Consider the following 27,827-nt stretch of genomic DNA (forward strand, 5'->3'; position numbering starts at 1 on the left):
GTACTCCCGACTGCCCCAGGCAAGTGTGGTCCAGGTCCCACCCCTAGGAGACAGAGCAGACCCAGAGCCTTGGGGGCCGGTGGTTGTAAACAGTTTTATTGTTGGGGAGGGGGTTGGGGGAGGCAAACTCCAGAGAGGGTCCAGGACTCAGCTGGCCACTCAGCTGGCATGCACGGTCAGCTGGAGGTCAAGGGAGAGGTCACAAGGGGACGGGTGGCATGGGACCCTCTGACCACCCTGGGGCCGTATTTACAGTGGGGCCCGCCCGCCTTCCCCGCCCCCCAGACCACCAAGCCCTTTAGACAGCTGCTGCCAATATGACTTCTGGGCAGGCCCTCCCGGCCCCCCTGCCCGAAACCCCTTCTCGTCTCCCCCTCAAACTCCTAACCGGCACCTTGGAGGCCCCCGGGCCTTCTGGAAGCCCCGGCGCCGGCTCAGCCAACGCCCAGGCCGCTGGGGCCACCGCCTGGCACACAGACAGGTACACGGCACGCGTGGCCCGCCGCGACACACACGCCGGCAGCAGCCCTCGTGGGCACACACACACACCTCCCTCCCCTTCCTGGCCCCTTGCACACGAACACGGCATGCACACACACACACACACCCACACACGCCAGGAGCCTGGGTTGAGGAGGGGCCTGGAAAGGGGGGGGGCGGGAAGGTTGGGTCTGCGGCTGCGGCCCCTCCCCTGTCCCGCCGCCTCCAAGCCCCCCCCCCCCGGCTGACACCCCGAGAACGGAGTTGTGCAATTGGATAGAAATCTGCAAAAGAAACGCCAATTGGAAAACAAACCCAAATCCACGCGCAGAAGGTCAACCTCAAATCCATAGCACATTCCTCCCGCCCCCCCCACCCCCAAATCGCCTCAGTGTCCCGCGGCCCCGGGCGGGGCGGGGCGGGGCGGGGGGGGGCGCCGAGCTCGTTGTGCTTCCGTGTGGCCGAGGGCCCCCCAGCCCCGAGGGTGGGGTGGGGGTCTTGAGCACCCACTGGAGCTGGGCCGGCTCTCTCGCTCCTGGTTCCCGTGGCTGGCACCGCCGAGGCGTCGGGCCCCGGCCTAGGGCACGGGGGGCGCAGTCCTGTCCGTGCCCCCGTAGGAGAGGAGGTGGGCCAAGTCCGTGCCGGGCCGCGCGTGGCGGCCGCGGTGGCGGTCGCCGGGCCGGCCCTCGCCGCTGTTGAACGTGTGCGTGCGGCGCAGGGCTGCGGCCGGCGGGCCGTGCGGGCCGGGCCTCCGCAGGCTGCCGGTGGGCGGCGGGCTCCAGGGCCGCGGGAGGCCGTCGCCGGCGGGGGCTGGGTCCGAGGGGCCCGTGGGCGCCGACACGACGCGCCGGCGGTCGGGGCTGGCGTGCGGGGTGAGCGGGAAGTCGCCGTGCGAGGCGCGGCCGGGCCGGGCGTAGAGGCGCGCGTCGGGGGCCGGCTCGCCGGGCGCGGGGGGCGCGGGGGGCGCGGGGGGCGCGGGCGGCGGCTCGGGGGCGCGGGCGGGCGCCAGCAGCAGCAGGGACGAGGAGGCGGACGCCGAGAGCAGCGGGTGCCCGTGCTCCCAGGCGCGCGCGGCCAGCCCGTGGGGGTGCGGCGCGGGCAGACGCTTCTGCGGCAGCGGGGTCTGCTCGGGCGTGGGCAGCAGCCCCGAGTCCAGGTCGTGGGGGCCGCCCTGCAGCAGCGTGGCCTTGGCCCAGCCGTTCTGCATCAGGGGGGCCAGCAGGGCCTCGGGGGGGCCCCCGGCGCCGCCGCCGCCCCCCACGCCGCCCCCCACGCCGCCCCCGCCGCGGCCCCCGGGCCCTGCCGCCCGGCGCTCGCCCAGCCTGCTCACGCTCAGCACGGCCTCGCCGCCGCCGTGGGCCAGGATGGCCTCCTTGTCCTTGCGGCGCGCCAGCTCGCGCCGCTCGCGGAGGCCCACGTACCAGCCCACGCTGAAGCCGGACACCACGGCGCCCACCACGAAGGCCGCCACCGACGACGTCACCAGCAGGTTCACCGACACCAGCCCGGCGCGCTCGTCCGCCAGGCTGGCCCGCAGGAGTCCTGGCCGGGAGCGCGGGCCGCGTGAGAGGGGCGGCGGGGGACGGCCCGGTCCCCGCCTCCCGCCGCCTCGGCCCCTCTGGCTGCGGGCGGTCCTCTCCAAGGTCGGCCTGCCCGTCTGTCCGTCTGCTTCGTGGTGTCTCTGTGTCCCCTTCAGAGCCTCTGTCTGCCTGTCTCTCGGCGTCTCTCTGTCTGCTGGGGTCTGTGTGTCATCTCCCAGGTCTGTCTGTCGGCTTCGTGGCCTGTCTCTTGGTCTGTCTCTGTCCCTCCCCTGCCACCCCCCCCGGAAGTGGGACCCCTGCCCCTCCAATGCCCTGACCCGGGCCACCGCCCTCCCCCAGCCCGCTATCTGGGCCTGGGCAGCAAAGGGCACTAGGAGAACCCTGGTGGTCCCCAGTCCCCAGCCGTCCGGCACTGTCCTTACCTGTACAGTCCCCTAAGCCGGAGGTGCTGGCCCCGGACACGTCCTGCTCAAAGGTGCCTCTAACAGCGGTAAGAAAGGCAGTCAGCAGGAACCTCTCCCAGCCTGGTCATCAGGACACCCTCCCCTAGGCCCTCTCCCCCAGTACCTGGTGCCGGGGCTGAGGAAGATGCAGGAACCATCAGGGGCCCACCCGCAGTAGGGGTCCTGACTGCCGATGCAGTTCCTAGAGCAGACAGGTGACCCGGCGGGTCCATCAACCACAGTCCCCTACAAGGTACCTCTGACTGCCAGTTCCGGGACTCCTTGTGACAAATCTTTGCGCTAGGGGCTACTTATTCCCCACTTTCTAGATAAGGCGCAGGACAGTTCACTTTTGCCCAAGTGGGAGCCCAGGCGTCATTATTGCCATGATGGCGGGCTCAGGGAAGGATTTCTCCGTGTTGAGGGCTCACGCTGAGACTAGGGGCGCACCAGAACTTTACATCTGATCTTGCCACCCGTTTTAAAGGCAGGGAGACAGCTGTCTCCCTGGTCCCCAGCTTTTGCTCCTGCTGCTCTTAAAGATGTCAGTCAGATCTCATACAGCCCTCTGCCCACAGCCCTCCAGGGCTCCCACCTCTGAGAGCCCAAGTCTCCCCCATGGCCCAGAGGACCCCGCCCCTGCACAACTGCCCCACTCCCCTTGCTGTCCTCCCCTCTTCCCTCTCTCCCGCTCGCTCACTCTGCTCCAGCCAATCGGGCCTCCTTGCTGTTCTTCCAACATAAAAGGCCCGCTCCTGCCCCAGGGCCTTTGCACGAGCTGTGTCCTCTGCCTGGCTCATGGGCTCATCGTTCAATGAGTCAGGACGCTGTTGGGCCCTGGACTTGAACTCGGCTCTCCCGGCTTCCCATGCTCATTTCCCCTTGCCTCCCCCTCACCTCCGCAGCCTGCGCCAGGGGGCACTCACTTCATGCACCCTGAGTACTGCTGGCAGCGGGCCACGGGCACGCGGACCACACAGCGGGGGAAGGCTGCCAGCAGGCCACCTGAGGCTGTGTCCAGCTCCAGGCTCAAGAGCCGCCGCCCTGCCTCGCCGCCGCCCGACCGTCCACACCTGCGGGTGAGCAGATTGGCAGGACTCGAGGGCGAGCCCCATCTCCCCGCCCACCGGTCCCACCTCCCGACCTCTGCCCACTTCACCTGTCTGGCCGGTAGGTCTCAAACTCCTCCAGGAAGACACTGGGCCCGGTGGTGCCCGAGGTGCTGGCGTTGGGCCAGATGAGGAACTTGAGGACGGTGCCCACCTCGGAGCCCAGGAAGACAACGGTGTGGTTGCCCCAGGGGCCAGCGCCCACGTCCACAGCCACTCGCGTCAGCTGGTGCCTGGGGCCAGGGTGGGCAGGGGTTAGGCTGGTCCCATAGCCCCTGCGGTGCCCTGGGCATGTGTAGAGACACCACCCATGCCAGGCGGGGGCACATCACAGAGAGACAGACCCCCAAGCTGGACCCCAGCCTGGGCCTGTCCCCCCTTCACCTCTCTCCCCCCCACCACCCCGTCCCCACCACGCGGCCCTGGGTCGCTGCATACTCAGCTGTCTGGAGGGCCTGGCTGCAGCAGGACCGCTCTCCCCCTTGCCCTCATGCCCACAGGTGGCCCCCTTCTTCCTCCCCACCCACCACCCCGGCCTGGGCTCTCGTCACCACCCACTGGCCCACCGGACCCCAGCCATGCACGGGGACTGACCGCATTAGAGTCCGTACGATCCAGGGCGCGTGGCCCAGAGAGGGCACCGCTTCGTCCATCAGGGGGTGGGTTTTGACAAAGTTGAGGATCTCATCGGGGAAGGCGCTGGAGGCGTTGTACCGCATGCCAGGAGCTGCACAGCACCCGGGTCTAGGTGGGGAGGAAGCGGTGGTCAGGGCGGCCTCGCGCATCCCTACACAGGGGCTCTGATTTGCCGGGGGACCTGCTGCCCTGCAGAAAGGGCCTCAGTCTTCTGCATCTGTGTAATGGGTACAGCTGAACTCAGCCCCACAAAATCCACCTGGAAGTCCCAGCCCTTCATGCGAGGGTCAGGACACCCCACCTGGGTACCTGGTTCAGGATCAAGGGGGCTCTCACCGGGGCCGTGGCACCTGATCCTCTGGCACGGGTGTCCAGATGGACTCAGGGGACTTCTGCTCACGGAAGCGGCCTTCAAACACAGCGGCCACCTGAGTCATGTCAAAGGCGCAGACAGCCGAGCCGGGGATGCTGGGGGAGTTAGGGGAGAGGCAGTGGTGAGCCTGGTGCAGGGCACTGCCTTGGACAGGCGCACTGGAGAGCCTTTGTACTGGTGAAGCTGATAGATGTTCCGTACCCTGGGCCAGAGATGCCACCCATCCACTCCAGTCACTCTACTTCCTCAACAGGGCTCAGACTGGACCACAGGCTGGCTCCTCCATGGCCACCCGTGTCCCTCCATGGCCACCCACTGTCACTTGCCTGGACATCCAGTCTCCCAGATGTCACTCTTGCCCCCTTTCAACCCATGCCCCGGGGGCTTTCCAAAAATGCACATCTGACCTTGTCTCTCTTCTGCTCCTCACTCTCCCATGGCTCCCTAGAGCTCTCAGGATACAGTACAGGCTCCTCCCAGTGGCTTTTCACCTCTCTGCCCTCATATCCTCTACTCTCCCCCTTGCCTCCTCCTCTCCAGCCACGGGGGCCTCCTCCCTATTATTTAAACATACCAAACTCACTGCAGCCTCAGGGCCTTTGCACATGCTATTCCTTCAACTTGGAATGCTCTTCCCTCTCCTGCCATCTCACACCCATTGGTGGCTCGTTCCAATGTCCCCTCCTCCAGGAAGCCCTCTTTGACCCCCCTCTTCTAAAGGCAGAAGATGAGGACACCCCCCCATCTGGCCCCTTCTGACCAAAGGGCCATGGAGGGTCAGTAGCTGGCTTTGTCCCACCCCAGTCTGGGGCTGATGCCGCTCGGGAGTCCAATCTCGCCCAGCCCAGGACCCAGGGAATATATGATGAATGTGGGAGCTCTCTGCTTCTCTCCCCCCAGTGCCCCAGTTTGCTCCCCTCGGGGCCCTCTGACCTGTTGCTGGGGGTGGAGAAAACAGCCAGGACCACAGGCCGGCCCCCCAGGCTGACCACACCCGTGACGGCCTGCAGCACGTTGAAGTAGAAGTGGGAGTCCCCAGGCACAGAGCAGTTGAGCCGCGCCTTCAGGAAGGACGTCCACTGCTTCTCCAGCACCCGAGGGGAACCTCCCAGGTCATTCTTGCACACCCGGGCCACGCGGGACACCACCACCTGGTGCGACAGCAGATAAAATGGGGGCCTGAGCCCTGAGTCCGGGAAGGCTGCCCACAGGCCGCACTGGCCATCACCCAGGCCGGGATGGAGGAGTCTGTCACTGGCTCACCGTGCGACCCCAGTTAGTCACCACACTCCTCTGAGCACAGCATTCCCCAGCAGAAACACGGGGATGTCAGGGATGGTCATCACAACCATGGCTATCCCAATCGAAATCTCACGTGTTTACAGATTGCTCACTATGTACCAGGCACATAATCCTCATCATCTCCTACACTCCTCCCAAACTCTACAAAGGAGAGGACCAATATCCCCATTGTACAGATGGGGAAACTGAGGACCAGAGAAAGAGAAGTGACTGGCCCAACGTCACACTAGTAGTAAATGGGGAAGAATTCGCACTTAACTGTCCAGCTGCCTGGTGGAGTGAGGGACAGGATAGATGGGTAGATGGGTAGGTGGAGGGATGGCAGGATGAGTGGATAGATGGATGGATAGATGAACAAATGTGAAGGAGATAATGATGGATAGTTAGAAAAATAATGAAGGAGATGATGGATGGATGAATGGATGGATGGATAGATGGATGGGTAGAAGGATGTGTGTATGGATGAATGGATAGATGGGAGATAAATGGCTGGGTGGGTGGATGGATGGGTGGGTGCATGGATGGATGGATGGGTAAGTGGATAAATGGGTGGTTGCATGGAGGAGGAATAGATGGATGGGCAGATGAAGAAGAACATAAGGACAGATCAATGGATGAGTAGATCCATGAGTCGATGGATGAGTTGATGCATAAGTAGATGGATGAACGGATGCATGGGTAGATGGATGAGCGGATGCATGGGTAGATGGATGAGTGGATCCATGGGTAGATGGATGAGTGGATCCATGGGTAGATGGATGAGCAGATGTATGGATAGACAGAACATTGAATGGCATGGATGAATAAGTTATGGGGGGGTAGACAATTGGATATACCAAAGGGTGGACAGATATATGAAGAGATGAATGAGCTAATGAAGAGGATAGATAAGTGGATGGTTAAGTATATGAATGAATGCACAGGTAGCTGGATAAATGGGTGAATAAGGAAATGAGTGGGAGGTAAGGTAGATGAGCGGATGGATGGATGGATGGATGGATGATGGTTGAGTGGATGGGTGGGCAGATGGATAAATGGATAGATAGATACATGAGTTGATGGAATTATGGGTGGGCTGCAGAACACATAGATGGGTGAGTGAGAAGGTGGCTAAGTAGGAGGGTAAGTACGCAGATGGATGGACAGTGGATAAAGGATGGATAAATGGTTGAGAGATGGGTGGGTGGACAGGCGAATAGCAACAACACCAGGACTGGAACCCAGAGGTGTTACCTGCCTTCAAACCCATGAACCTCACCCAGGGCTGTGTGCACCAAGGCTGCTCCATAAATGTCTTCCAGCCTCAGAGGCCTGGTCCTGGCTGGAGTGGAGGGTCTTGAGGATCAGAGGTGGAGGGCAGAACCTCTTGCCCCAGGTGGAGATTCATGGATCCACCTCTACTCCCCACTTCCCATGACCAGAGCCTCTCAGCTCCATGCCCCACCACCAGTGCCTCTCAGGGGTGGGAGAGAGAGGACCTCACCTTCTCCAGGTAGTTAAACTCCATCGCGATCTCCCGGAAGAAGAAGTAGATGTGGCTGCCCCACTCCACCGCATGGACAAAGTAGGGCTCTGTAGGAGAGAAAGGGTCAGAACTCAGCCCCTAACATGAGAAATGGAGTTTCCAGGGCTGTGAACACATCAGCTCAGGTGAATGCTTTTACAGTGAAGGGGGGATATTGGCCAATTACCCAGGCAAAATAAAATAGACTCAAAGATTTTTTGGGGGGTGTTGGGTGTCCGAATCCTAAAATCACTGTGTCTACCCTCCACAAACAGCAACATCTACTATTTTTGTCACCTTCTTCCCTCATGTGCTGAAGAGCTAAGTTCCCGCTATATCCCTCTTGTTGTTCCATTTCAGGTTTCCAAACCACCCATTTCCAGCAAGTTCTACTTTAGATCCAACTGAAATCTTTCCTCTAGCTTTGTCTTCAAAGAGGTCAGTAGGTTCCAAAGATGAGATGGGAGTCCCTGTCTGTCTCCTCTGGGACTCTTATTCTGGTGGGGGTATTTGATGAATGCTTGCCCCACCTTTGAACCACTTGGAGTCATGTTTCACAGTTCGCAGAGTGGGCCGGTCCCCCAGGCTGCGGTAGATGACAGCATCGATGGCTAAGAAGTCAGTAACTGTGGCGGTGAAGAGCATTCCTTCTGGATGGGCGTGAGTTGAGGGGAAGCAGGTGAGAAGTTACATCACAGAGGCCAGGGGCAGGGTGGGCCAAAACCTGATCTTCCAAGACTGAGCCCAGAGCCCAAGGAAGCTCCTGTCCCTAGACCGAGCCCTGACCCCACCTAAGCCCGAGCCCAGGCTGATCTCCAGCTCCCCCAGCTGAGCCCTGACCTTGGCTGAGTGCTGACCGTGGCCGAGATTCTCTGTTTCACAGCCACCTTCATAATAACCCGCCTCCAAGAGTGGAAAATGCCACACGGGTCAGGGTTGGGGCCCCAGCAGATGGTCAGAGCTGGGGGCACTCACCAGAGAAGAGAGCAACGTTGGCATGTTTGGGGTCGTACGGGCAACGGGCCATGCCGCTAATGTTGTCCCCGAGGGGCTGCAGTGTGTCCATCTGCAGGGGGGATGGGGCCTGAGTGACAGCGCTCCTGGCCACACCTGGCAGCCCCCCCACCCCTGAGGAATCCCGCCTCCACCTTGGATGCTGTGTGATTTGGTCAGCCACTTAAACTCTCTAGAGCTTAGTGTACTGTTCTGCGAGCCGGTCTAAGAGTCAATTCTAGTTAATCCTATAACTGGCTTGTAGCTTAAGTGAGCTATGGCTTCCCGGATCTCCTTTGGAAGCCTCCTCTGGAGCTCCTGGTGAGGGGCCGAGGAGGGCATATCCAGGAAGGCTTCCCGTAGGAGGTGACGTGGTCTGGGGAAAGTGCCAGGCCAGCAGAGGGCAGGTGAGCCAAGACCAGGAGGTTGGACCTGGGGCATCAGGGCTTGGAAGGGCGGGGACTCACGCTGTAGTTGGCACACACGGGGTTGAAGGCATTGGAACCGCACACAAAGAGCGTGGATTCGTCCCGAAGAAGCAGCACCTTTACAAAATTTCGACACTCGCCCTGGGGTGGGGCGGGAAGACAGAAGCCATGGTGGGCGTGGTCACGGGTGTGGGCGTGCCTAGTATCGAGGGCTGGAGGGGCTGCGGGGCGGGGCCGGGGATGTGGGCGTGGCCAGGACTGGGACCACATCGGGGGTTGAAAGGGGACTGGATCTTCCAAGTGACTGAGGAACCCACCAAGGCGCAGAAATAATTTGCATCGGCGGCCACTGAAGGGATGGAGTTCCGGCAAGACCAAGGCTGGGGGCGTGGCCATGCCTGAGGACCACTTGGGGGCGTGGCCAGGCTCTCGGGGCGCAGCCATGGCAACAGGAGGGTGCAGGCCCCGGATGGAGACAGAGGCCCATATGCCCCGAGCTGGGCCGGGTTGGGGCGTGGCTGGAGGCGTGGCCAGGGTCCACTCACCTCCTGCTTGCCCTTCATCCGACACACGTTGATGTCACTGGGGTTGGAGGGCCAGGTCAGTTTCTGAGAGCAGAGGCAGCGGTGAGGGGAGAGGGATCCCTGCCGCCCAGTTCTTGCTCCCCAGCCCGTGTCAGGGCCCCCTGGCAGGAGCCGCAAGTGCTGCCCCCACCCCTCGCACCTGGGCCCCCTCCTCACCTGCTGGTACCGCAGCTCCGTGGCCGTGGGGGGCTCCAGCTCCACCCGGTACAGGTTGTCCCTAGGGGAGAGGTGCAGCTAGTGAGGATGGGAGCCTCAACCCCCCCACCCCCACTCTCCATTCTCCTGGCGGCAGAAGTGTGTCCCATACGTAACGTGCAGGGGTGCGCCAGGGCCTCAGCCACGAGCGACTGCAACACTGAACATGCCCCCGCGTGCTCGTGCGTGCCATCACACGCCTCCTCCGGTCCTGAAGTGACCCACAGGTTCTAGCACACCCCATACTCCTTGACATGCCACCTCACACTTACATGCCCCACGACCTTGGGGGCCTACTCCCAACATGATGAACTGTCCAGTGCCCTTCATCAGGTGCCATCGGGTGCCCCTCCCACCACCTCTCAGTCTCCCCCAGGCTCTTCCCCTCAGCCCCCACCGCAGAAACTGCCTTGGTCAAGGTGAAGTCCAGCAGTCACTTCCCTGTCCTCCTCCCCCTCATGCAGTGTCTCACCTCGTGCCCCCCTCCTTCTCCTGGGAACTCCTCAGGGACCCAGCTCCCCTCCCACCTCTCCAGGCCCTCAGTCTCTCACCGCTCCCCCGATGCCCAGGCTGGGTCCTCGGGCCTCTTCCCTCCCAGCCGCTCCCTTCCCGGGCAGCCTTGTGCACTCTCCCCACCCCTGTCTATGGCAGGATGACGCCCACAGTCCTGTCTCCAGACGGGCCCTCCCCTGAGCTCCAGACTTGGGGGTCCAGCTGATCCTGGAGGTCTCTTTGCGGGGGGGTCCCGGGCATCTCACACTCAGCTCGACCACGCTGCACCCGACTGTCCCCACACCTCCTGCCTTGTTGCTCATCTCGGCTGAGGCCACTCTGTCCTTCCAGGGGCAAAGGCCACAACTTGGGAGACACCCTCAACTTGTCACTTCTCTTCGCCTCCCACACATCAGCTAATAGTGCCAGCTCTGCCTTTAATGTCTACCAAGAATTTACCCACTTCTCATGCACTCCACGGCCACCAACCTAGTCCACCCTGAACCAGGGCAGTCACCTTCGCCTTGGTCCCCCTGGCTCCAGCCCTCGGTCCGTCCTTCCCGCAGCAATCAGAGGATACCCATGAGCACCTGAGTCAGGACCCCCTCCTCTGCCCACAGCCCTCCAGGGCTCCCCCCTCACTGGGGTAAAAGCCCATGTCTTCCCTGTGGTCCCCAAAACCCCACACGACCTGCCCAGTCCCCTCCCTGCCTTCCCTTCCTCCCCATCTCCCCAGCACCCACTCTGCTCCAGCCAATCGGGCCTCCTCAATGTTCTTCCAACACACCAGGCCGGATCCTGCCCCAGGGCCTTTGTATAGATTGTGCTCTCTGCCCAGATTTTCTCCCTCTCCCCCGAGATGTCCCCACGGCTGGCTCCTCATCACTCAGGTCTCAACTCAAATGTCACGTTCTCCGAGAAGCCCTGGAGCCCCACATCAGCAGCTTCTGTAGAAACCCAGGGAATCTGACCAAAGAACTGTCCCCACCTGTAGGTGGGGACACACCATAGCCGACTCCAGACTGTAACCACAAGTGGAGTTCAGTCAGCAGCCTTTATATAGTCCCACCCCAAAGATGCCAATTTGTACTCCAGCCAAACAATATGGTCCATCGTGCAAACCTCCCCAAAAGGCCACCACCTGCTCCCCACACCTCACCCTGCACTCTCTGCCGGACAATCCCTCATACCTGTCCCCGATGAACAGGGTCCTGTTGACCCGCAGGACTCGCTGGATGTTAAGGTCGTCAGCACCCTCTGCGGGGGTCAGGCGTCCTGGCCCGCTGCCCACGAACACGGGGTAGTGGTTCAGGTCTGGGGGAGGGGTGTGATCCAGGGCTGGGGTGAGCCTGGTCTGGTGAGCCCTGAGGGAAGTGGGCAGCCGACCCAGCTGGGAAGCAAGACCCTCCCTCCGGACTCCTGCTTCCCCCGGGACCCCCACTCACAGTCCCTGGGGGCCACGCTAAGTGGCGGCGGCTCCTCGGGGAAGAGGCAGTTGGCTCCCCCCAGTAGCAGCAGTAGGAGCAGTGGGGCCGGGCGAGGAGGGGGCGTTCGCGGGGTCCGCATGGCGAGGTCGGGGCGACGAGAAGTGAGACCTGCGGGCGAGAGGCTTGGCGGTGAGCTGCTCTGCCTGCAGTTCCGCCCTCCGCCGAGAGATGGCGCACGCGAGCCGCAGTGGCCTGGACCTTCAAGTACCCGAAAACCACTCCCCATGGGGTCATAATAAAACATAACACAAAGCTCGGCAATATTAGTAACGCCAGCACTTATTTAATTATCAGCAAGACTTTCTGACCACATCGTAGTGAGAGCTCCGGAAACGGTTTCGAACCAAAAACTAATAATGACAATATTTAAATGACTTTGAAATAAAATCATATTAAATAATTAAAAAAACAATCACGATAATGATAGACACAACACTTAACAGCATGTACTTAAATAATTCAATCTCAAAACATATATTCAAGAAATCTTACAATTAAAACAACAATCCTGGGGCGCCTGGGTGGTTCAGTCAGTTCAGCGACTGACTCTTGATTTCCGCTTAGGTCGTGATATCAGGGTCCTGAGATTGAGCCCCTCGTGGGCCTTCCTGCTCAGCGCGGAGCCTGCTTGTCCCTCTCCCTCTTCTCCTCCCCCCCCGCCCCACCGCTTGCTCGCTCTTTCTCTCAAATAAATTAATAAATATATAAAATCTTTAAAAAAATAAACCAACAATCTTAAAATGAAAGGCTTAAAAAAATTTTCAGTCTCTCAGAATTTTATAAACCACAATCTGAGAGTTGCCATACTTTAGAATTGTAGAATGTTCCAGCTAGCTGGGGACCTCAGAGGGGCCTCGGTGAGTCTGACTTCCTTCCCAAGTCCAGGCTTTCTGGCCTCTGCTGGAATACCTCTGTGACAGGCACCTCACTACCCCTCAAGGGAGCCTGCTTCCCGCTCCTGTTCAAGGTAATTTGGAGAACCTGCCCGGTTGTGCAGCGTGGAGACTCCCTCCGGGTGATGATCGGTTGGTGGAAGTGTGAGCAGAACTCACCCTCTGGAACCCAGCCCTCCACATCCCTACCAGCAGGGGTGCAGTCTGGAGGTCCCGAGTAAGAAGCCTGCAGCCTCGTCCTTCCGGGAAGCCACAGGCAAGCCCTGTGCCTCAGTTTCCCCGTCTGAGCAGCAGGGACATCGCCACGCCCTGTCCTGGCCTCAGAGCTCCAAGATTCTGAAGCCCTGGTGGTGAAGGTGGTCAAGACCTTTGGCCCTGGAGTGCCTGCCTCTGAGGACTCAGGGCCAAAAAACAGGAAGGCCTTGCGAGGACCAGCAGAGCTTCCTCTCCACGACCCTGGACTTCCAGTATTTGTGACTCAGCAGATGCCCGGATCCCATGTGTTCGGGGGACATGCTTCTGCTTCCTTAAGAGCTTCCTTCCCTGGCTCCTCCCTTGCTCTGCAGCCTCCCATGGCTCCCAGTAACCCCGATCTAGGTCCCAGCCACTGCATTGCAGTCAAGGCCCCCAGTGTGGCCTCCAGCCTGCTGCTGCCCACTCCACCCCCAGGCCGCTGCCCTCCCCCCCCCCTCCCCCCCCCCCCACCACCTCCCCCGGGCGTCCCCCCCTCTCCTGTGCGCTGTCTTTTTTTTTTTTTTTTTTTTTGATAAACATTTTTCTTTTTATATTGTGTTAAATATATATACCATAAATTTACCATCTTAACCATTTTTAAGTGCAACAGTTCAGCGGCATGAAGCACACTCACACTGTTGTGCAACAATCCCCACCCTCCGTCCCCAGAACTTCCCATCTCCCCACATGGAGACTCTGTCCCCATGAAGCATGGACTCCCCACCCCCTGCCCCAGCCCTGGCTCCCACCATCTCCTCTCTGTCTCTGTGGACGGGACTCCTCTGGGGACCTCCTGGGAGTGGGGTCTGTGGGATGTGTCCTTCTGGGTCTGGCTCCTCTCACTGAGCGCAGTGTACTCGGGCTCCCTCCATGTCGTGGCAGGTGTCAGGGTCCCTTCCTTTCTAAGGCTGGAGAGTGTTCCCTCATGGGGACTGACCGCACCGTGTTTATTCATTCACCTGCCGGACACTGAGGTTGTCTCCACCTCTTGGCTGTTGTGAATAAGGCTGCTATGAACTTGGGGTTGCAAACATCTCTTTGAGACCCTGCTTTCAATTCTTTTGTGTATAGACCTAGGATCACATGGTAATTCTATGTTTAACTTCTTAGGGGAACCGCCAGACCGTTTGCCATAGCGCGGCCCCCCACCTCACATTCCCACCAGCAGCCTGTGAGCGTTCCGATTTCTCCACATCCTTGCTAACATGTGTTACTTCCTGGGTTTGCCATCCCAGAATGGGTGTGAGGTGATGCCCTGTGCATTTTGGCCCACGTTTTATCAGAACAATATTTAACGTAAGAACCTTCCAAACAAAGCTTCCATTCACTGGCCACGCAGGGCTCCAGAGTCAGGCTGCAAGGGTTCAAATCCCAGCTCTGCCATTTACATGCTGTGTGGTCCTGGACAGGTTCTGCCTCTGGGCCTCGGTTTCCTCATCTGTAAAATGGGCTGGGAACAGTACTGATCTCAGAGGCCTGTGGCGGGTGTTAGCACAGCACCTGGCACAGCGCACGTGCTCAATAAGTGCTAATTATTATGATTCCTGTTGTTGCTGTTGCCATAGTAAGGACCAGAGGTTGGGGCTGGCTGGTTTCCAGGAATTACTTCACAGAGCCCCCCACTGGCTCTAGCGGGAGCGGTGTAACAGTCAGCCCATTCTGCAGATGTGAACACTGAGGGTCTGATTTGGGGGCTATGGTCCCACCAGAGAGGATGTGGCCGTTGGGTCGAACCCAGGGCTCTCTGGCTCCAGGATCTTGCTCCTAGGTGTTGAGCATCCTAATGACCATAACAAGATCAATAATCACCCAGCCCATTCCCTCAACCCTCAACCCAGACAGGCTAGCAGTAACTTAATACCCAAGTGCATGGACAGGCAGACTGAGGCCCCAGGTCAGGATGGGACCTCATGGCTAACGTTTTCTCCTGGTTTTCTTAACTTTGTGATGCAGCAACTGGAGGCTGGGAAGGGGTTCATTTGCCCCCTCTGTCCACCTGCCCCCAGCCCCACAGATCCATCCAAGGACCCCTGGGGACCCACACTGGGCTTTCCTTGCCCGAACCTGTTTCTCCTACCAGTTCTTCGACTTAAGAACAGCCCCGGCATCCCTTAGCCAAAGAATGGGGTGTTGACCTCTCTGTCCCCTCCCTGTCCCGAGTGCTCTGTAGCCCAGCCCCCACCTCCTCCTACCTGGTCTCCCGGCCTCCAATCCTGCCCCTTCAGTATCCTCCTCAAGGTAGCAAAGGAATCTTTCTAGAACTCAAATCTCACCTGTTTTTCCCCTGCTCTAAACCAGGGTCTCTTCCCCTTGGCACTGTTGACATTCAGGGCGACTCTTCTCTCTGGGGGGCTGTCCTGGGTACTGTGGGGGTGTTGAGCAGCATCCCTGGCGCCCCCACTTGATGCCAGGAGAAACCCCAGTGTGACAACCACAGATTTCCCCATTTATCCAGCACCCCCTGGGGGGCAAAACCAGCCCCAGCTGAGAACTTCTGCTCTGAACCCTTCTATGGCTCCCCAGTGTCCTCAAAATGAAGTCCCAGCTCCTCCCCTCCATTCCATCTCCACCTCTGGACATCTGCACATGCTGTTCCCTCTGCCTGGCACACATTCCTCCTGCTCCCAGTAACCTGGTAAACTTGTTCTTCTCAGACACCTCCTCCAGGAAGCCTTCCCAGATCAGCCCGGATGGGCTTTCTCCAGGCTCCCACATGCCTGTGTGTCCCCCATTAGCGCCCTGATCCCCCTACCTTCTAACTGGCTGTCTGTCTGTCTTCCCCACTGGACTGTAAGCCTCCTGGGAGGGCACGACAGGGTCTTGGCCACCACTGTGTCCCCAGGACCCAGCACAGGGCCCTGCATACAGTGGAAACTCAGTAAATAATAAAGGTAGCAAACACCAAGCACTTACTATGTGCCAAGCATTGTAAAAATCCACACAGCACACCCAAGAGGTGGGTGTTGTTAACATGCCCCTTATACAGATGGGGAAACTGAGGCACAGAGCGGCGACATCATGGACGAAATGGAGCTGAGGCTGAAACCCGCTCGGTCAACATTAGTTATTCTGATTATAATGCAGAACTGAACCCCACATGCTTTTTGGGGGGAGTCCAGTCCCACTCACTGCACCTGGCCTCAGTTTACCCCCTGCCCTGGGGTTACTGGAGGCCTCAGCACCTCCCCCCCCACAAGACCATCTGCTTCTCTCCATGAAACTCGCAGCGCCTCTGTCAGCAGCCACCCGGCACCCGCCCGCCCGGATGAAGCCCCACCCCCTGCCCGAGCACCTGGCCACCGGGAGCCCCCACCAGGGCCATATGGGGGGCGCTGCGTGGCCAGCCTGTGCACCCCGCGGCGTTGGGGGGGCATCCCTTCACCCACGTGTTTATCTGCCCGTGGAAGGGGCGTGCCTCCTGCCTGCAGCCCTGGGGACACACAGGAGAGACCGTCATAAGGCCACAGAGCGCCAGCCCCCATCCAGGAGGCCTCATGCTGTGGCAGGGATTCTCTGCTGGAACCCCGACCATCACTCCAACTCTTGGCACACGGTCCCACTGTACAGATGAGAAGACTGAGGCAGAGGTAGAAATCCCTCAAAGCCACCCTACTTTACTTCTCGGGTCCTCAGGTGGCCCCTGGACCGGACCGTCTTCCCGTCTTCCCTGCACCTCAGTTACTGTAACTTTGACATAGGCTCCAGTTTCCTTCTGGAAAACCTCCCACCTGGCCCTTCTTCAGGCCAAGGTGTCTGGGCTACCCTTGGCCATGGGACTTCAGTATAAATTTTAGGATCAGCTGGTAAGTTCCAAACGACAGATAAAACATAAAGCCTGTCGGGGTTTTCACCCGAGCGGTGCTGAACGGATGGATCAGGCTGACCTCCCGACTGGCAGCTGGTGCTCCCGGCTCCCAGCTGGAGCCTGCTCTGGCACTCCGACCTCAGCTGGCGGCTCAGGCCGCGCCTGGGAGTCCTCCCCCAGCTCCCCCCAACACCCGGCCCCCCAGCCTCATTCCCTCACCCTCACGCCCAATGCCAGCAAGTCCTGTGGGCTCTGCATTCAAGTTTATCCAGAATCCTCACTCCTTTCCTGTCCGTTCCTGGTCAGCCCCCATCGTCTCTCGCCCAGACCCGCGCAGTCCCCTCCACCCTGGTCCCAGGCTGCCGCCTTCATCCCCTCCACCGTCCATCCTCCCCGCAGCGGCCACCAGAGGGCGCCCGTGAGCAGTCGAGTCAGCTCGGCCCTTCTCTGCCCACAGCCCTCCAGGGCTCCCACCTCCCTGGGGGAAAGCCTCTTCCCTGCTGCCCCCAAGACCCGGCACAACTTGTCCCCAGCCCCCTCCCCGCCCTCACTTCCTCCCCATCTCCCCCTCGCCCACTCTGCTCCAGCCACACGGGCGCCCCCCAACAAGGCAGGTGCGGTAATGCCCCAGGGCCCCAGGGCAGGATAACCGCATCTGTCCTTACTTCAGGTCTCCGCTGCAATGCCACATCTTCAGAGACAGCCCTCCCAGCGCTACCCACCCCCATACTCCAGGAGCCTCTACCCTTTCCACACACCGCTATGCCCCTCCCTACCCGGTATCACACTCTCAAAGTGTCCAATTTAGACCCTTTCTCCTCCGAATGTGGTCCTCAGACCAGCAGCATCAGCCTCACTTGGAGCCCTTAGAAATGCAGAGCCCCCAAGGGGCACCTGCGTGGCTCAGGTGGTTGGGGGTCTGTCTGCCTTGGCTCAGGTCACGGTCTCCAGGTCCTGGGATCCAGCCCCAGGTCTAGCCCCACGTCGAGTCCCACGGCAGGCTCCCAGCTCAGCAGGGGGTCTGCTTCTCCCTCTCCCTCTGCCTCTCCCCCTGCTTGTGCTCTCTCAAATGAATAAATAAAATCTTAAAAAGAAAAAAAAGAAATGCAGAGGCCCAAGCCCCACCCCAGACCCACCAACCAGAGCCTGAACATAGTAAGAGCTCACAGGGATCAGCATGCACAACAATCTTTGTGCGTGGGTACCCCCAAATAAAATAATCATCCACATATCAGCCTGTTCAGAGCCTGTCTGCCCCCCTGGACAGGGAGCCCTGTGACGGCAGTCTGGGGTATGTCTTGGCCAATGACGTGTCCCCACAGCATCTGGCACAACACTGGTGCTCAATAATGTCTTGTTGTAAGTGAATGAACTAAGCGTCAGCATCAGGAGCGGACTCCAGATCTGCCCTCCTCCCTGGTTCCACTTGGCCCGTGTCCACAGGAATGTGGGTCCCCCCCGCATGTCCACAGGCCCCGATGTCCACAGCACGTAATAGCCTCTGTGTGTTCACACGTATCCATAGATGCAACCACAGCACATGCGTGTGCCCCAGCCATGGCGGGCCGTCTGCACGTGTGTGCACACGCCCACGTGTCAGACTTTATATACCCATCCCCCACATTAAGCTGCTGCCTGCCACCCCCTGGCCATCAAACAGTTTCCGAGGACCTCAATTCCCCTGTGGGCACCAGGCTGGCCAACCCCGGGTCTAACCTTGTCGGTGGATTGGGGAAACTGAGGCCCAGAATGCGGGCTGGACGGACAACACTGTTAGCTGAAGAGCTCCAGGTTAGCGGCTTGGTCTCCAGCATCGCGCGGCCCAGGTTCAAATCCCGGTTCTGCGATCCGACGGGTCCCCCCACCCCTTCCGTGTGGGCCTTGGTTACCCCACCTATATGCAGGTGACTACAAGTCCAAACCCACAGTGTTGCCGATGGGAGGACATCATGCAGACTAGCGCCATCCAACAGAAAACTGCGCCCACACGTGTCCTTTTCAATTTCCGGGCAGCCACATTCAAAAGGGGAAATTCATTTTAATAATGTGTTTTATTTAACCCAATAGATCCAAAATACTGTTATTTCCACCAGTAATCAATGTAAAAATGATCAACGAGACATTTCGACATGCCATTTTTCGCATTTAATCTTTGGAATCTTGTATGTGTTTTACTTTTAGAGCATATCTCGATTCGGGCCAGCCACATGTGATTCAACAGCCACATGTAGCCAGTGGCCGCTGCTGCCGACAGCTCAGCTCCAGAAATAAGCCCAGAGCTAGGAAGGATTCCCCCACCCCTCAGCCTTAGCAGGGAAGTTCTACCTTCGATCTGCCTTAAATCCCTCTTGCTTCCAGAGGCTCCCAGAAGCTAAAAGCCTGCGGGCTGGAGTTTTGGTCCCTCCTGGGGCCTGGGCATTTCCCGCTGGGGCTTTTGAGAATTTGGGCTTGAAGGGCAATGCCACTGTCCTCTCTGATCCCTCTCCCCCCAAGCAACTCTTGGCAAGCTCAGCCCACACCATGCTCAAAGGCCTGCAATGGCTCCCTACTACCCCATAGAAGAAAGAGCCGATTTCTGTGTGCTGACATTTAAGGATCCCTCCCACCCTGGGAATGACCTTAACCTTCACTTGCCTTCATCTCCTGCCAGGCATGCCCAGAATTCACCAGTCCCACATTCAGGTCTTTGCTCAAGCTGTCCCCTCTGCCAGGGGGACGTCTTCAGCCTTCTCAAGGCCCAGCTTCTCCCCAGGACCCCCTCAATCACCCAGACATAGTCACCTTGCTTTTGCCCCTTGAAACCCCCCAGCCAACTCCTGCTCACCATCTATATCAGCTACATGTGGATGTCCCCTTCTCCAGGAAGCCTTCCTTGATTGCCCTGGCTGAGCCTCAGTGTCCCTGGGCTTCCCCAGCCACTGTTCCTCTCTCACCTCCACCCAACCTCACCAACCTGGGAGCTTCTGTGTCCAGCTCTGGCTCCCTGTACCTTACACCGGGAGCTGTCCATTCACTCCTTAGATGAGCAATTATTGTGTGCCTACTGTGTGCTAGGCACAGTTCCAGGCACGGGGACACGGCAGTGACCAAGACAGTGGCAAAGCCCTGCCCTTGTGGGGCCCCCACTCCACAGGGGGGACGGGGGGTATGCATGTTACCAAATGACGGTAAGAATGGCAGGGGGTGGCAAAGGGGCTGCTCAGGTGTGGGGCTGGGGGGCCCCTGGGGGAGGGACATTCCAGCTGCAGCCTGGGGATTGAGGAGGGAACAGCAGTGAGGATGTGGGGAAGGGTGCTCCACAAGGGCAAAGGCCTGGGGGCTGGAACTGTTCCAGGAGCAGTGGGAAGGTCCCAGCGGGTGGAGGGAGGCTGCCCTATCTTGAGAGAGGACCCCTGGGATTCTCCCCCTTCTCCAGACCAGACACTGTGCCTCAATTTCCTCCTCTATAAATTAAGGCACCACACCAGGGCCCGGTACGCAGGTGTTTACTTGACGTGAAGTGGCCTCGCCGGGTGGCCTCGGGCCGGCAGCTCACCCTCTCTGGGTCCCTCTGGGCCACGGCAGGGGACTCAGTGACTCTGGGCCAGGCTCGGAGCCCCTGTTTCTCCATCTGCCATGGCCGGGATGGGGGCGGGATGCCCGTTTCCAGTTCCATAGAAGGAGCTGCTGTCAGCCTGACGGCCCCAGGATTCCAGCTCCGGGGCCCGGCGTCCCCGGGGGGACCGAGTAACCCAGCCCGGCGGCCGGGCCCCTGCGCCTTCCAGGTCTAGTTACCAGCTCTGCTTACAGCTGCCCCCTCCAGCTGCCTCAGTCGCCCCCCGTGGCAGCCCAGCCGGGCTTCGGGGCTGTCTAGGAACTTGGCAGAGCTGCCAGAGGGAGTCCCTGGGGCCCTGGCCATGGAGGGGCTGGGGAGAGAGAGGCCCCCTCGCCCTCCAAAGGCTGCTGGATGCCGGTTAACTCGTCCCTGGCCGGCCTGGGGGACAGCAGGGCCTCCTCCCGCTCCCTCCTCTGCAAATCGGGGCCCGCACGCCGGCTCCTTGGCACGCAGTAGGCGCTCCAGACCCCAGCCCGATGAGCGTCCTGCGAACAGTCCCTACTTGCAAAAGAGCCGCGAGGACGTGTTTATTCCGGACGTCCTGAGCTCCTACTGCAACAGCACGCCAGGAGGGTCAGCCGTGACCGGGGTCGTGCACGCCAAGGGCTTGGCGCACAGCTGGGCTGACGGCACACACTCAGTTCGTGCTGAGCGTCTCTTTTGAAGACGACGGGTGCTCAAGAGTTCCTGAGCCACCTTCCGCGTGCAGCCCACGGCGGCCCGGCGGAGCTGGGATCTAAGCTAAGATTTCACGAAGCCCCGTGCTGGGCCCAACCATTCACATGTATGAACTCATTTCCTGCCCACCCCAACCCAGTGAGGCAGAGACCAGCACCATCATCTCTGTTGCGTGGATGGAAAAACAGGCCCAGAGACGTGAAGCCACCTGGCCAAGGTCACACAGCACGGAAACGTGCGGCTGGAGTCCGAACCCAGGCCGCTGGGTTACGCTGCCTCTTGCCAAGTGCCCACGAGGCGCCATCTGTCTACGAGGCCGCACGGCCCAAAATGCACATTTGCGGATAAGCAAGCGGAGACCCAGAGAGAGGCTATCCTGTCCCCAGGCCACTCGGGGAGCCAGGGTGGGGAACAGGTGGGAGAGATAGGACCTCAAGCGGGGGGCCACGGACTGGCCCCCGGGGGCCCCAGGCCCAGATGGGGAGGGAGGGGGGCTCCTGGGTAATTAATTTTAATCACTGTTTGGAAATTGGGCCGCCAGGAGGCAAGTCAGAAGCAGCAACTTGTAATTAGGAACAGGGGAGGGGGGGCTGCTTTCTCCACGATGCAGCGACCATTCTGAGAAAATTAAAGTGTCATTTATACCCAGTGGGTAATTAGAGGGCCCTGGAGGGGGCCGCCCGAGGGGGCTGGGGGCTCCTGGGGAATCCAGAGTGGGGCTGGGGCTGGGGCTGGGGGGGCGAACACCCACAGATTCCCAAGGGGGGAATTCTGGGTAGGCCTGGGGGCAGACAGACCCTGTCCTCAGCCCCAAGTTGAAGGAAATGCAGGGGAGCTGGGCCCTGCTCTTGGGGCCAGTTCTGGGGGACAGAGGGGAGTAAGGCTTGGCTCTAGGGGCTCCACTTTAGGGAGGACAAAGAGATCTGGTTCTTGCCCTTGGGGTCCAAAAAGACAGCGAGCCCGGTCCTCCTTTCTTGGGATTCTGGGAGCCGTCCCTCCTCTCCCCCAGGTTGATCCCTCCAGATTCCTCCAGCCACTCTGCCCCTCCCCCAGAGGCCATGTGTGGGAGGCCACGGGGATCCCCAAGTGCGAGGGGACCAGAAGGGCAGGTCTGCAAGGGGACACCACTAAGAGATGCTGGGCGGGAAGCAGGCAGGGTTGTGCTAAGTGTTGCTGGGAACGGAAGACCTGGCAAACGAACTTAAAGAAGACAAAGGCGGGAGATAGGTCCTAGGGGACGGCCCTGGGGTCAGAGTGGACCACAAGTCCTGGTGAGTCAGGGCTCAGGAATGGCAGAGATGTTGGCAGAGTGACGTGGACTCTGGGGGATGGGGCATGAGAACTGTGCGACAGTGGAGAAAAAATAGTGAGGGCCAGAGGCCCCTGTTTTCTGGGTGACCTCAGGGAATTTGCCACCCCAATCTGTGCCTCATTTCTCCTCAGAGCCTGGGGCTCAGACCTTCAAAGGGGAATGGCAGCAAACACTCAGGGGCATCTATTGTTTTCCAAGCTCTGTGCTGTGGGCCTTACAGAAAGTATTAGTGGGGTAGGTGGGAAGCGTTCTTCTTATCATTTTATGGTTGAAGAAACAGGCCCAGAGTGGGTGAGTGACAGGCCCAAGTTTGCACAGCCAGGAAATGGCCAAGCTGGACTCAAACCCAGGCCATATGGTCTAGACACTACACTCTTAACCATAGTACTCCCTACGCCTTAGAGAAAGGGGCCTTGTTTCTCTCCACATCCTTCTGTAAGAAGTCCCAGATCTACCCCATCCACCAACTTCTTTCCCCCTCCCCTGCCTCAGCTAGGCTGGACCCCATCATTGCTCATCTGGACCAGCACGGAGGCCTCGGCCCTGGTCTCCCAGCTCTGGCCCTTGCTGCCCGCAGACTGTCCTCCCTACAGCAGCCAGAAGAGGGCTGTGAGCCCTGGGTCAGGTGCTGCCATCTTGGCCCACAGCCCTCTGGGGTTCAAGCCTCACTTGGGTAAAAGCCCAAGTCTTCCTCTGAGGCCCCCAAGGCCCTGCAAGACCTGCTCCTCCTTCCCTCTCTAACCCTCACTCACTCTGCTCCAGCCATGCAGGCCTCCAATGTATACAATGCACCTGGCAGGGTCCTGCCCCAGGGCCTTTGCACTGCCTCTACCCTCTTCCTGGAATGCTCTGCCTCCAGATCTCCACATGACTGGCTCCATCCCATTTTCCAGGTCTCAGCTCAGTTGCCACCTCCTCAGAGACACGCTCTTTGACACCATCAGCTAAAACAGCCCCGCCCTCCTCAGCTACACGATCCAGTATTACTGTCTTCAGGAAAACTTATTATACTTGATTTACTCTATTTCCCTAGTTGGTATCCACGTCCCCACCTGGATGTGAGGTCAACAAAGGCAGGGCCAGTCTGCCTTGGTCATTGCCGGGTACCCAGAACCTAGCACCTAGTAGATAGACACCTATTAAATATCTGTCACCTCATGAAGTGAGAGCAAAGACCACACAGCTCCAAATGAGATCAGAGCCAGAGGCCACAAAGTTTCTGCTTCTCAAAGTTGTTCTTTTTTCTGGAGTAAGAAAAACAACAGGACTATGCCTAGCATATTGCCTGTGTCCTCTTCTTTAAATGTTCAACCCTAAGGGAGAGAAAATAGCGTCTATGGGTAAATTGAGTCTCAAAGAGGGGGCATGAGTGCATGAGTGAATGAGCAAAGACACGGACTCAAACCCACGTAAGTCTGATCCAAGTGGGCAATCTCTAAGGGCAATAATTCAGTGAGGCTGTCTCAACTGCCCAGGGGCTCTGACCCCTTGGCCTCTGGGAAAAGTTCTAAAACTATCAAAATACGTAGCCAACCCCACTGTGAACTCCTACACATCCATCATTTCCCCAGCTTCAGTGCCCCGCCTTTGTTCATCTTCTCTGATCCACTGGGCAGAGACCAACTTTCCCCAGCCCCATTTGCTCCTTACACCTGGACTCTGACTCCATGTAGCAGAGAGGGCCAGGGTCCGCCTGTTTCCCCTTCTCCAGCCTGGAAGCCCCTTGAGGGCCAACTAAACACCTGAGCTAAAGCCTTTTTCTCTGGGATCCCAGTGTCACCCAGCGTGAGGCACGGCACACAGGGGCCAACAGGAGCTTTTGTTGAGTGACTGATCTCCCCAGCTGCCCTGGACCAGATCTCCCCCAGGGCCCCTCTTAGAACCCATGATCCTCTTCTGGGTTCCTGCAGTTAGGAAGTTCTCCCCTAGGTCTGCCCTTGGAAAGCAGGCTCAGCCAGGGCCAACGTGCATCCTGGGAAATGTAGTCCTCACTAGCCTGGGCCTCCTCCCAGCAGGCCCTGGGGCGGACACCAGTGAAGGGTCATGGAGAGGGGCTGGTGGGGCGCCGTATCCCTGCCCAGAGGAATGGAAGAGGGGTCTCCAGCCTCTTAAGTCACCTCTGTGGCACATTCTAATGCCTGTCACTTTACGTGGACATCCCCAAAGGCCAGGTGACAGACAACAGTGATAATGAGAGAGTACATGGCTCAGGTCCAGACCGATCAGGACACACACTGAACCCTGGCTCTGGTGGGCCAAACCTGCGCTGTGTCTAGGGTGGGGGGGTCGGTCTGCAGCCGCTCCTGGGTAATTCATCCACAGGATGGGGGGCAGATGGCTGGGGCCTGAGTCCGGGGCTGCTTGGAGCCTCAATTTCCCTACTTCTGCTCAATGGGGCCACACTCACAGTCAGCCCTCATCACTGCTGGGTCTTCCAGGAATCAGACTGAGTATCCCCAGCCCCTTAAATGGCTTAGAGTTTCAGAATCACAGTATCTTAAATATTATAGTTCAAAAAACCCCACAGTACCTGGAAATTTAGAAGAAATTTGGAGGATCGCCTGGGCCCTGACCAATATCAGAATTATTTTTCCAGGATTCTGGAAAGATGGCTATCAACCTCACTCGCCTGCCTCCCGGGACAGGCAACTCACTACCACTCCAAGCAGCTCACTGCGTTTCCAGGAGCCCGTCTCCCGGTAGCTACCCTTCCTTTCGGCTGCTCAAGGTCCAAAACGTTGCCCATTCCCTCCCCTGCTCTAAAACCTTCCGTGGCTCCTAACTGCCCTTGGGATAAAGCCCAAGCTCAACTTGGCATTCTTGGACCCTACCCAACTCTCAGGCCTAATTGCTCTTTATCTCCCACCCCTAAAATAGTCCAGCCACTCAGGGCTCCCCCAACACACCCTGCCGTGGCTATTCTTGCCGCTCACTCCCTCTACTTCGAATCCCTGTCCTCCTCTTCTCCTGGGATCATCCTTCCCATCCCTCCAGTCCCAATGCCAGCACCCCCTCCTCCAGGCAGTCCTCCCTGATTCCATCTGTCCTGACCCTGGCTGAGGCCTCTCTGGACACCCCAGCATCTTCTGACAAAGGGCCAGGCATGCAGGACGGGCCCCACCCCGGGGTCAGCCAGAGATACCACCTTCCCAGGAGACGGGAGCGACCGGCATGTCCTTCAGCCTCCAGGGACCCAGCTCACCTGTCCTGCGGGCTGACGTCAGGGTCACCTTTCCAAGGACAGTTTGATTTCTATCTTCCAGGTCCAGTGCCATGTAACCCCAGCAACTCCTGTCTCAAGCCCTGGGCAGCCACTGCAGATGACAAACCCTCCTTCGGCCTGTCTCCAGCACCTTCCTTGCCCAGTGGACAAAGGCGGACACAAAACCTAGAGGAGGAGGGGCCCCTGCCGGGTAAGCAATACCTCCGCACAGTGACACTGTCTCACCCCAAAGCAGAGGAGGCGACAGGACCCGGAGGAGCGGTGGGTGCCCAACCCCAGCAGAAGGTAGGCAGGAACTGGAGGGAGAGTGGAGAGGTACAAATCCAGGGCATTCTTATGTGACCTCTCTTTGCCTCATCTCCCTCCACTCAGGCCCTAAACCCAAAGATCGCCTCCTGGGGAGATGGCAACCCAGAGAGGACTAGACACCTGTCTGAGGTCACACAGCTGTGGCCCTCTTAGCCCCAGCTCTTTCCTCTACACCGAATTTTTTTCTTTTGAAGAGGGCTGGGGCACTGGAAGCTCCAGGCCCAAATTTCCACAAAGCCCAGAGTGGACAGGGTGGTGGTGGGTCCAGGGTAACCTCTGGGAGGGCTCCTGGGCTTCAGCTGATGTGGCAGCTCCTTTCCCCCTTAACCCTGTCTAGCAACCTCAGGAGAGGAGAGGACTGGCTTCCCTCTTTGCCCACTCTGCCAATTTCTTGGGCCTCAGTTTCCCCATCTACTCTTGGGAACAGGCCAGTTCACATGCCATTTGAATGAAGCTTTTGCCAGGCCACCACCTACCCAGTATTCAAGGGATCTCCTATGGGCCACAGTGACCTCCCAGCCAACTTCCCAGAGAGCTTAGGACCCCCTCCCAGGTGGGCCCTGGACCCACTGGTGAGCCCCAGCCATCTCCCCACATGCTGTACTCATTCTAAATAGAGTTTAGAGCAATTGCCCAGATACATCCCCAAATTCACCCCTGAATAGCGTCTACTAGGATTTGGGAAAGAGGCTGGGTGGGGGGAGCCCATGGAGGAGGGGATGCTCCAGCCAGTGGACTCCTTGAGAAGCTGAGGGAACCCAGAGAAACATGAAGAAATGCAGTTTTGTAAATGGGGTGGGGGGTCTCTTCTGTTGGCCCAGCCATTAGCCACCCTCCCGCTTTCCTCCTTAAGCCCAAACCCAGATCCCCAAAGCTTGAAGGTCCCTTCTTCTAACTCCAAGCCTCAGTTCCCCTCCAGTATGCGGGTCAAAGATGACAACCTCCGGGGTGGGGGGTGTGGGGGGAAGGGGCAGGGAGGGTAGGATGCCAAAGACCTCAGCCAGAGAGGGCCAAATAGGGGCTGAGGGTCTGTGAATCGCCTCCAGCCCCAGGACTCTTGCAAATACTCCCAGCTCCAGCATCTACCGGGGCAGGGGTGGGGGGTGGTTCCTACAGCAGCGCCCCCTCTGGGAGGTGCCCTAAACTCGGAGGGCGCCCGCAGGCGGAGAGCAGGGCGGAGAGGGGGGGCACGTGACCCCCGCCCGGGGGACCAATCAGCGTCCGCAGGAGGGGGGCCACACTCGGCGCCCCCCACCTCTCCCGGCGCGCTCGGAGAGAGACGCTTTCTTTGTCCCTTTGTCAGCTCTTGGGGGGCCCCGAACCCCCAGGCCCCCACTGCAACGGGGGGATCCGGACAGGCTGGCTCTCTCCCCCCACCGCGGCCCCTCCCCCGCGGCCCGGGCCCTGGACTCTTTCTGGGCCGGGCGTGCGGCAGGAGAGGGCTCAGCTGCGCCCAAGGTGCGGCGGCTGGACCGCCGAGGGGGGTGGAGGGGCCTCACCGGGCCAGGACCACCGCACCGGTCCCGGGTCCGCCTCGACTTAGCTCTCAGGGCTCCGCCCCCCAGCACCACCCCCCCACCCCCGGCCAGCAGGCCCCTGCCGGCCCCGAACCCCCCACCTGGGCCCGAATCCAGCTCCCCAGCGGCGCAGCCGCGAGCCCCGTTATTGTGCCTCCCACGGCCCCCCCGGACAAAGTCTCCACCCGCTGCGGTGCCGACAGAACCCCCATTATAGCCCCACATACAGGCCCCCAGGCAACAATCCAGGCCCCCCCAGCCGCGGTGCCATTAGACTCCCCCATTATGGTGCTTCATTCAGCGCCCCAGGCCCAAATCCAGCCCCTTCCAAGCGATGCTACTGGACCCCCACTACACCGTTCCATACAGTGGCCCCCCCTAAAATCCAGCCCCCTCCCCAGTTGCGTCGCTGACAGATCCTCCCGCGATAGCGCTCCACAAACCCCCTCGCCGGCCAAATCCATCCCCCTCCCGGCGGCGGGGCCCTCCGGCCCCCATCCTAGCGCCTGACCCGGCCGCCCCAGCCGACGATTCAGCCCCCCAGCTGCGTGCCGACAGACACCCCGGGACTGCGCCGCCCCCAGCCCCCTCTCGCAGACGCCCCGGGGCGCTTACCTCGGAGCCGCCGCGCCGCGAGTGCGCGGGAGGGAGCGCGAGGGCGGGAGGGCGCGGGCGGGGGGGGGTCCGTGCGCGC

The 27,827-nt window shown here is 59.7% G+C and overlaps 1 protein-coding gene across 2 annotated transcripts; it reads right to left on the reverse strand.

Moving 5' to 3' along the window:
• Window positions 1-27,827, reverse strand: SEMA6B (semaphorin 6B). Of its 2 annotated transcripts, none has more exons than XM_032394434.1 (17): window positions 27,749-27,827; window positions 11,526-11,675; window positions 11,271-11,394; window positions 9,550-9,610; window positions 9,355-9,417; window positions 8,849-8,950; window positions 8,364-8,454; window positions 7,919-8,038; window positions 7,368-7,456; window positions 5,516-5,733; window positions 4,546-4,677; window positions 4,168-4,317; window positions 3,624-3,806; window positions 3,391-3,537; window positions 2,589-2,666; window positions 2,444-2,502; window positions 1-2,022 (listed from the first exon to the last, which is right to left on the reverse strand). In XM_032394434.1, exons 2-17 carry the CDS (start codon window positions 11,644-11,646, stop codon window positions 1,058-1,060), a joined length of 2,703 nt encoding a protein of 900 aa, XP_032250325.1. In that variant the 5' UTR covers window positions 11,647-11,675; window positions 27,749-27,827; the 3' UTR covers window positions 1-1,057. The 2 variants fall into 2 exon arrangements, with proteins under 2 accessions (XP_032250325.1, XP_032250326.1); XM_032394435.1 differs by lacking the exon at window positions 27,749-27,827 and adding an exon at window positions 12,620-12,968.

The sequence above is a fragment of the Phoca vitulina genome, unplaced genomic scaffold, assembly GCF_004348235.1.
Source record: "Phoca vitulina isolate PV1807 unplaced genomic scaffold, GSC_HSeal_1.0 scaffold81, whole genome shotgun sequence".
Classification (NCBI taxonomy): Eukaryota; Metazoa; Chordata; class Mammalia; order Carnivora; family Phocidae; genus Phoca; species Phoca vitulina.